This window comes from Crocodylus siamensis, chromosome 6 (assembly GCF_052110815.1).
Source record: "Crocodylus siamensis isolate JL-2025a chromosome 6, ASM5211081v1, whole genome shotgun sequence".
NCBI lineage: Eukaryota > Metazoa > Chordata > Crocodylia > Crocodylidae > Crocodylus > Crocodylus siamensis.
The window spans coordinates 96501572-96511530 of NC_143400.1; the positions used below are offsets into that span (position 1 = coordinate 96501572).

At 50.3% G+C, this 9959-nt stretch overlaps 1 protein-coding gene across 1 annotated transcript in view; it reads left to right on the forward strand.

Moving 5' to 3' along the window:
- IL1RAP (interleukin 1 receptor accessory protein) overlaps nt 1-9602 on the forward strand; it is a 59600-nt gene extending 49998 nt beyond the window's left edge. Inside the window, exon 11 of the mRNA XM_090051974.1 lies at nt 2658-9602. Within this exon, the coding sequence (XP_089908100.1) occupies nt 2658-3355 (698 nt within the window). The 3' untranslated portion in view covers nt 3356-9602. The remainder of the gene's footprint in view (nt 1-2657) is intronic.
- The last annotated feature ends 357 nt before the right edge of the window (nt 9603-9959 follow it).

A 9959-nucleotide genomic window follows, 5' to 3' on the forward strand; every position in this document is an offset into this window, starting at 1 on the left:
AGGTCAATCCTTTACTGGACAAAAGTCAGAAAAGCAATGCCAGTGAAGCAAGAATGGAGCAGAGAAGGAGGGAGAACTGAACATCTCCCCCAGCCTCCTAAGTAGGGATAAAAAAATGGAAACCAGCATTTTTGCTAACCAGAATAAACGTTTGCAAAAACCAAATAGTAAGATTGGGGCCATAGAGGCATTTTCCATTCCTTTGAAATCAAAGTGAAAACATTTTCATCTTTTTTTTTTTTATTATTAGTTCTAAGTTTTATTGCAAATTAATTTACATTTCAAAAAGGAAAAACAATTTTGCTTTGAAAAAAAATAACTGCTTTTAAAAAAAGATGCTGAAACCTGCCTAGTTTCCGGTCAGAGCTTCAATCGGTTTATGAAAGGGGTGATGTGATGTTGTCCTTGGTAAGAGGTGATGGGGCTTGCTGATACAGTCCAGCTTCCTGTGAAATGGGATAGCTAGACAATTGCAAAAGTGTTTTTTGTTCCCCCCAACATTTTTTCAAATGGGAAATTTGTCTAGACTGATCTTTTCCTAGGAACAGTTTGTTTCAATGGACCAGTTTTCCTACAAAAAAATCCCCAAAACAACCGTTTAGTAGAAAAAACCCAAAAAGGCCCAACCAGCTCTTTAAATGATAATATAAATATGGACGTGCAAACCTGCTGAAATGACTGTTTGTGTAAAATCTGTTCTTCAAATCCTGAGTTCTTGGCTTAATATTTGAAAAGCAAAAATCTAGAACTCTCCATTCAGAGATGATACCTTTTATTAGACCTACTGAGCAAAAACTAAAAAAACAGTAATAATTATAAGAGGTATTTATGAGCCAAGAATTCTAGATTTTTGCATTTCTTTTTGTCTCAGACCAACACAGCTACCAAGATACACGTGTCTGCACATCTTCACGGTGGCAATTGGGATAAGGCTTTAAATTCTGCAACGATTCCAGGGAAACTTTGTTCCTAACTTGAACGAGGTTTTGCTCAGATTTCTTGATGCCATACATCCCTGGCTTAATAGTTTGCATTCATGAGATGCTGATGAGAAATATGCATTGGCAATTCCAGAGCTTAACCATGCATTGCTGGAGGAAATATTTCTTTTAACTGATTTTTACACCTGCTGCCATTCAGTGTCAGTGAATGCTCCTCAGTCTGTGTGATGAGACATCGTCAGTAGAAATCCCCCATACCAATAAAAGGGCAGGTGAGACACAAGCTGCTACCTACGTCTTGCGTATTATTATTGTCACCATCATCTAAAACCAAGTTCTCTGCTGCTGGAGAAAAGAAGAGGCCTCCACAGCAGGACACGAGCATCTTCTCAAAGGCAAGCACTTAAGCTGCGATGCAAGCTCAGACTGGCGTCAGCACTGCCTGATGCTCTTTGGTGTGTGTCTTCTCCCAGCATCTGATCAAATGAAGCTCATGGAAGCTTATGCATTTCTGATTTCGTTCTTCTGTACGGTGCATGTCTACCCTGCCTTGTCGTAGGAGAGTAACCACAGCAGAGCGCGTTTCAGGGCTCAGACTTTCCCGAAACACAGCACTGTTATGGCAGGCAGACCCCTGGATTTCCATCCAGCCTACCTCCGTGCACCGCAACACCCCTGGTGCCACCTTGCAGGGCCCACACCTATAACAGCAAGCCAGATGCAAATCCCAAATAGAGGAGGGCAGATGTGCACGTTGCAAAAGCTGTTACAGAGCAGCAAGTTGCAGCCGTACTGCCTTCTCCCTCAGTGCGGCTGCCCCAAGGCCTTAGGGGCCTGAAGGGGAGGGGAGGAAGAAACCGCCGGGGTTGCCCCAGCGTGCAAAGTCCTTTATGGGATCCCCCTGCAAAAAGGGGTTTTCTTCTCCCTGAGCTGATTAAAACATGACTTCCAGCAATCCCTGCCTTGGTCGGACGCTGTTGGTCGCATGCTGTCCTCAGCTCCCTCGTGCCAGGGGCCATCACTCACACGAAGTGGACAGCCCTTCTGTGTTCATTAGGCTTTCCTGGTAATTGTGTTAATGAGGGTGAATTAATTTGTTAAGTGGTGTAGCCCTGTTAATTCCCATCCCGTACATTGCACAGCCATTAATTACAAACCTTTGGCAACCCCCTAATATGCTTGGCGTCTCTTGTCTTTGCTAAGTTGGACAGAGGGCCTTCAGTATTGCACAGGGGAATTAAAAAAAAGCAAACCCTCATTCATCATCTTCCCATGCAAAGACCCCATGCAATATGAATGAACCCTAAGAAGCCCACCTGTAGGGTACTAGTGTCATAAAGCCCATTTTACAGAAGGAAGGACTGAGGCACCCAGGCGCTAAGGGGCAACCTTTTCACTTCATTTCGAGTGCTAACTTCCTGGCTGTTCCACACAGGAGAAGGTGCAGGGGATTTTCCGAGGGGCTAGCCTTGAGGAGTCGCAAACCTCTGGAAAACAGGCCGTGGGGGTTGAGTCCCCGATTGCTTTGCGCTGCTCTCTCGATACAAAAGGCGATGTCAGTGCTAATTGAACAAGCTAGCCACACTTCCCTTATTGCGGTGGAAGTTTTCTGGGCTTCTCTAATGCGTTTCTCTCTTCTCCAGGGGCAAAAGGCAGTGCCCGCCTGGGGGTGGGGATACGGCTTCACGCGGCTCTCTTCTCTCCCTGCCCCTCCAGATACCATCGACGCCGTCTTCAACTTCATCCAGCGAAGCCGGAGGATGATCGTGGTGCTGAGCCCCGACTACTTGACGGAGAAGAGCATCAGCCTGCTGGAGTTCAAGCTGGGCCTCCTGTGCCAGAACGCCATCTCCACCAAGCTCATCGTGGTGGAGTACCGCCCGCTGCAACGCACCCACCCCAGCATCCTGCAGCTGAAGGAGTCCGTCTCCTTCGTCCCCTGGAAGGGGGACAAATCCAAGCGGTCCGGCTCCAAGTTTTGGAAAGCCTTGCGCCTCGCCCTGCCCCTCCGCAGCCTGAGCGACGGCACGGGCTGGAACGAGAGCTGCTCCTCGCAGTCGGACATCAGCCTGGATCACCTCCAGCGGCGCAGGAACCGCTCGAAAGAGCCCCGGGAAGCCACCGCCGCGCCGCGGGGTGCAGCCTGGGCTCCCCGCTCGAAGGCCATGCAGCAGACCAAGCCCTTCCTGGCCTGCCGGTGCTGCGTGACCTGCAGTGACGAGGATGGTAAACTCAGCAAGAGCCGCCCGGCGGCTGACTCCAAATGGGAGACTCGCCTCTGCAGACCGGGCAGGCCCGAGGCGCGGAGGGTGCAGAACGGGAGCAGGCCGGAGCCCCCCGTGGCCCCGATCCCGGCGCTGGCGCTCCACCAGTACACCGACTTATCCAACAGCGGCGACTTCTACGTCCTCTAGCCCCTTTCCAGACTGGCTCGGCCTCCCCAACATCTCTTTGTTTGCTCTGGGAAGGCAGGAAGGCTGCAACGATTTAGCTCGGCGCCCTGCAAGCAAACCCACGGGGACCCGCACAGCTCGGCAGCTTTCCCTCTCCCCATTGACAGCTGCTAAATGGAAATAAGAGAAACCAAATGGACTTCCTCTGCTGCTGCTCGCCCATCTCAGCAGGGGCCGTGATGGCCACGGGGCTGCTTCTGGGATTGCTGACGGGAAAGCAGAGGCAGGATAAATGATCTCTGCGGCAAGCCGTGGCAGCGTTGGAGGGGCCCTGCCTTGCAGCCTTCCCTATTGATTTGGGGACCAGACCTCTCCCCTAGCATTGCAGGATGGAGCTGTACAGCGCTGGGTCCAATCCGGTTATAAAGGGACACAGTCATACCCTGACAATCTCCGAAAAGCCTTTAATTTGCTGCCGTCCCAAGCTGCAGCGAAGGGAACCGGGATGAAAGACGGAGGGGGCACGCCCTGCTCCCGACAGCATTTGGGCGGTGCCGATAGTGGTTGAGAGGGGATCAAGGTGCTGTTTTGTCACTGGAGTCCCTGGAGGGCTGTGGGGACAGGTCCGTGCTGCGGTTTTCAGTTAGCTTTCTTGTGGGTCGCTGCGGCCCCTCACGCAGCAGCCGGGGAATGCATTACACGTGGAGGGGAATGGGATGAAAACCCACGGAAAAAGCCAGGGGGTAGGGAGGCACTGATCAGAAAAGACCGTGTCTGAAATGCAATGGATGTCACACTGGCCGTGTTTCATGCCGTGACACAATTGATGGGCCGTGGGGGCAGATGTTCTCCCAGATGTTTCTGGTTCAGGTGCTCAGTTGTAGTTGTAGCTTGTGAGATATAACCCCCTCCTCTTGGGACATTAGTCACTCATGAGAGGTGGTCTTCAGCCCTCCCCTTACTCCCACAACCACCATTTGGCCAAGCCAGGCTATACCATCCAGTTTTCACCGCCTTTCCCGGTAATATACCCTGGGCAGCCTTTTCTATCGTCTGCGCCCGAAGACAGGTCCTACATTTTCTCTGGTGTTGGAGGCATGAATTGCCCCTGGGGATCTTATCCTCTTTTGCCCGTTTTGCCTTCAAGGATTGAAAGGCCATAGCCAATATTCAGTAACAATTGACCCAAGAAGCTGAGACAAATGACTATATTTTTCCCCAAAATTGTTTCCGGAAAGCCTGATGTAGAAAGAAAAGATTTTTTCCAGAGTCATGGCAGATTGCCCCCCGGCTGCTCTAGGTAAAAGGCGACAGTTTTAGCCCTTTAACAGCTGCTGCCCAATTGACAGCAGCTTTTGGCTGCTCAGCTGAAAGCTACTGCCCGTTCGGCAGGAACAGCGAGCGAGTTAAAACTGGACTTCGCCCCCGCCGCTTGCTGGCTTGGAGAGAAGCAACAGCCATTACAGCGCAGTGTCTCCATGCTTTTCTTTCGGCAGAGGAAACTCGCTTTCCGTCCTTGAAACGTGCAACTTGGTTTTGGAGGGCTGATTTTTGGGGAAACAATCCATGTCGTATGCAGCTAAATTGGGCATAAGGGAAAATGGAGTGGGGTAAAAAAATATCCTGCAACGTGGAGTTATTCCAAATAAAACACAGGTATGAAATCAGCCGCTGGCCTATGACAAACTAGAACAGCGGGCGCTGGCTAGACGCCTTCCCTGTTAATCCACCCGCGGCAGGATTGTGCCTCAAATGACCTTCTCCAGCACCTAAAACAGGCCCATTTTAAGCAACTAGGGCCCCGTGTCACACCACAGCAACCCCCAATGATTCAGTAGGAAGAGGAGAGGAAAAAAGTGTTTTTTGTGGGTTGTTTTAACACAACATCTACTAAACTCCAGTGTGTTTTCCAAGAAAGAAAGAAAACAGAATAGACAAGGTCAAAGTAAAGGTGCCCATCGCCTATGAACTGACCCATCACATCTCTGTGAGCAGGTCTGACAGATTGGAAAACAAGCCCAAAATAAAAAAAAATCCCACTGCTTTGTAATAAATCATCCTCTGGCACTGCCGCGGCTGTTTTATGTGGGCACTTGTCAGCTTTTGCTCAGGAGCCCTGACCTTGTTATGACCACGTCAGAAAGCAGTGAATTATGGTCAGGACAGAAAGGCAGGGAGAATTGGTTGGAGACAGCGGTAAAATGCTGAAACGGCAAACATTTTGGAGCAATCCCATCAGAAAGGAGGTAAAATACCATTGGCTAAATACGCCACGGGGGTATGGAGATTGCTCCTGAGCTGGGTTGGCTTATAGCAGTGGTGTAAGTAGATATTTATCTGCTGGAGAGGGAAAAGCAAAGCATTTCTATACTGACTGGGACGCTTCGCTAGCGCCTCGAGTCTTACACCAGCTAGGAGAAGAAGAGAAGTTTTCGAATAGTTGTCTGCTAAAGCCAAAGCTTTGAGGCATCTTGGGCTGGTGGGATTTAGAGATGTTGCTCCCTCCACCGTCTCTCAGCTCCGTGCAAGGAGCCGTCACGTGAATGTAGGTTCACTGCTTGCCTTTGGTTTGGGGTATAAATCATCCCTGAACTGAGGAGTCTGCACCAGGCCGGCCAGCTGCTTGCCGTGTGGGGCTTTTGCACAGAGCCCGGTTATTCCCTGCAAGAAGGCAGTAACCGCTGGGTAGAGATGCACCCAGGCCTGCTGCTTGATGATGGCAAAGTTTGGAGGGGGATGCCTGGCTCTCCACCCTTTGCCGATGCATTTGGGTTAATGCTGAAGCCTTCAGCTTGGTACTGTGTTCCCCTCACCGCCTGGGGCTTGTCTCAGTGGGTAGGATAGCTAGCACACATCTCTGCCACCCCTCTCTCAGAAAACTAGGAAATGCCAGCCAAGGAGGGCGAGTGCAAGGCTTGGAAGCAGGATAGCATATGCAAGATCTCCTTCTGCAATGGTCCATGCATACTCTGCGGAGTTTCCCTCCACGAGGGCTAGACTGGAAAGGGTTTGCTATGTTGGAACAGATGCATTGGGTGGGTTTGCACCGGCGTGTGCTTCAGAGGCAAACTTAGGGCATGTGTCCACCGTCTCTCCTGTGCCCGGTGGCAATGCACTCAGAAGCAAGCTCCATTTGCTCACTTGCACCCTGCATCCCAGAAACAACCCCACAGGCCAGGCTTCATATAGCCCTAAGTGCATACCTACAAGCATGCCGGAGACAGACAGCTTGGGAGTGATGCTGACGAGCGCCCCACTGCTCCATGGGTCCACATTGCCCAATTTTGGCACGGTGGGAGGTACAGGGGGAACAAGTAGGTACAGCCTGTTGCCTGGTGTCCTTCTTTGCTGTTGCCCCAGGAGTGCAGTGCTGCTAACACAATGCCGATAGCACAGGCTGGGCAAGCTTGCCCCAGAGTCTGGCGACACAATAATGCACAAGGTTTCCAAATGAAGCACGACTCCGGGAAGGGCTGCGTGCAGGGAGGGGAGCCCCTGCTATCTACCTTTCCAATGCATTTCCTCCCTGGACACGCACTGACTGTGGGAGAGCTATGACGCTCCATGCACTCATCACACAGGCACTGGGTCACCATAGCTCAACTGATAGGAGCGGTGCCAGCAGATCGAGGGCAGTGATTCTCCCCTCTATTCAGCACTGGGGAGGCCACATCTGGAGTCCTGTGTCCAGTTTTGGGCCCCCATCACAGAAAGGATGTGGACACGTTGCAGAGAGTCCAGTGGAGGGCAATGAAAATCATTCAGGGGCTGAGGTACGTGATGTATGAAGAGAGGCCGAGGGAACTGGGCTGATTTAGTCTGCAGAAGAGAAGACGGAGGGGGATTGAATAGCAGCCGTCACCTCCCTGCAGGGGGGTGCAAAGAGGATTGAGCTGGGCTGGTCTCAGTGGGGGCAGATGACAGAAGGAGCAATGGGCTCAAGCTGTGGCAAGGGAAGTTGAGGCTGGATATTAGGAAAAACTCTCTCACCCTGAAGGTGGTAAAACACTGGGACAGGTCACCCAGAGCGGTGGTGGACTCTCCATCCTTGGAGGTTTTTAAGACCAGGTCAACTATTCTGTGTCTGGGATGATGGAGTTGGGGCTGGTCCCGCTTGGAGCAGGGTTTGCACTAGATGTGACCCCCTGTGGTCCCTGCCAGCCCTCATTGTCTGCGATTCAAAGAAGAGACATCCCACCTGGAGAGGGATTCAGAGGCCAGCTGCGTGCTGTCACACAGGCCATTGTCCCCCAAACTCCTCTGGCACAGGCTCGGGGGTGCCATCAGCACCTGCACTTTTCTCCGGCAGTGCCAGATTTAACCAGTGTATTGCAGCTCTTGCAGCAATTCTTGATCGATTCAATTTTTACAAAGCCCCAGCTCCCAGAGTCCCGTGATCTCACTGTGATCAGGTTTGAAACACAGTGCCTGCAAACACAGGAGGCAAATGAATAGGCCTCAAGTGTATTATTTCTTGGAATGACATGAATTTTCAGCTGTTCTCATGGTTTTGGGGCCAGGACCAACTCAGTGGGGACCATTGCAGTCTCCCAGGCCTAGAAGGAAGGGCCTCCTCTTTGCACCAGTTTGCACCCCTCTTTTTAAAAAAACAAATAAATAAAGCAAACCCTCCGAGACGATGGTGTGACATCTCTTTTGTGGTAGGCTCCAGCTCCTGCATCCCTGCACTGCATTTTTGGCCATTTCATTTTGTTTTAAAATGGCAACAAACTCTCTTCTCCTTTCGGTTCCCTGGGAGCCCCCCGAGAATCCATATTCGCTTTTGTAGCCATATCAGTACTAGTCACATCCCTGAGAAAAGAAGAGATGTGATGGAGGGGGAGTAAAATCTGGAGGGTCGTGGAGGAAAAGGTGCTGTCCTGTGCTCAAGTGCTTTCCTGTGCCAGACCCTGTTTAGCTGTGTATCAAAGGAGAAGCTAAGGGGGAACCTCCTTGCCTGCTGCCAGCACCTACTGGGGATGGAGATTTGCTAAAAGATGGATCTCCAAGCTAGCAGCCGTGATACCAGTGGGTGGAAGGTGAAGGCAGGTAAATTCAGGCTGTGCTTTTAAATCTGAGGGTATCACTCACCGGAGCAGCTCTCCAAAGGCTGCACAGATTCACCGGCAGCAGAAATTCTTCAATCCGGGTGGGATGGGTTTGTTTTTTCCTAGCAGATCTGCTGTCTTGGCCTTGGAGCAAGAATCAGTTCCCCTGTGAACCTGGAGAAGTCGCATTACTCTGCAAGAGGTTTCTGGAAGACAAGAAAATCATCCCCCCTTTCTCTCCCTTTTTGCCTTGTCTATTTAGATGATGAATATTTAGGCAAGACTGCCTCTTCCCAGGTGTTTGTATGGCCACTCCACTGCAGCCTGGCCCATGTGGGGACACCTAAGTACTACTGTCATGCACAAAAGGAGGTTAGGAAGTCATACGGGGATCTGCCGACGGGGCGATTGAATGCACTCGTTCCTGGAAACGGCCTATATAGACCATAAGTGATGGCAGTATTTTGGGGTGAGGCCTTCCTGAGTTTGGGGTGAGGCCTTCCTGAGCTCTGGAGAGGAGCATCCCAGGATGCTCCACCCGAAGGGATAGCAATGCACGCGCCTGCAGATCTTCGTGGTGGCAATTGGGATAAGGCTTTAAATTCTGCAATGTTCCCAGGGAAACTTTGTTCTTAACTTGAATGAGATTTTGCTCAGATTTCTTGGACCCAGGTGCTGATCCTTGGAGCGTGTGTTTTTATAGAGGCCATTTACTTGGCAGAGTGAGGTACGGACAGATGGCAACGCCGGGGAAAGCTGTTCGACTCCGTCCTGTCCTCTCCTCCCCACTCCCATCGTATAGTTTCTCTGCCTATTGCTGCCCAGTCCTAGGTGTTGTCAGATGGGGTTGGCTCCTTTTGTATGCGTTTGTTCAGCACCTACCACACCGGGGCAGGGTGTGCAAGCACTATTGAACTGCAAGTGTCTTTAGAGATCCTCACCAGGAAAAGGGGCATCAAATACACCCCACAGACTTTTCTGTTTAGATTCAGAGAGTTCAAAGCCAAGAGAGAGCATGGCATTACCTATTCTGACCTATTGCCCTTCTCAGGCAAGACTAAATTTCATCTAATCCATTTCTGGATTGAACTGAAGGCATTCAGCCTCGGTCTGGAGGCATCCGGAGATGGGAGACCCTCTACTTCCTTGCAGTTTGGTCCCAATTTTTTTGCTAACCAGAATAAAAAAGATTTGCAAAACCCAAAATGGTAAGACGGGGGCCATCGAGACATTTGTCCAGTCCTTGAAATCAAAGTGAAAAACATCCATCTTTTTTCAATTGTATTTTTATTGTTTCTAGGTTTTGTCGCAAATTAATTTACATTTCAAAAAGGAAAAACAATTTTGCTTTGGAAAAAATAAAAAGAATGGCTTTTTTCCCCCAAAATGCTGAAATCTGCCTAGTTTCTAGTCAGAGCTTCAATCGGTTCATGAAAGAGGGGATGTGATGTTGCCCTTGATACAAAGCGATGGGGCTTACTGATACAGTCCAGCCCCCTGTGAAATGGGATAGATAGACAATTGCAAAAGTTTTTCTTTTCCCCCCAAAACTTTTTGAAATGGGAAATGTGTCTAAA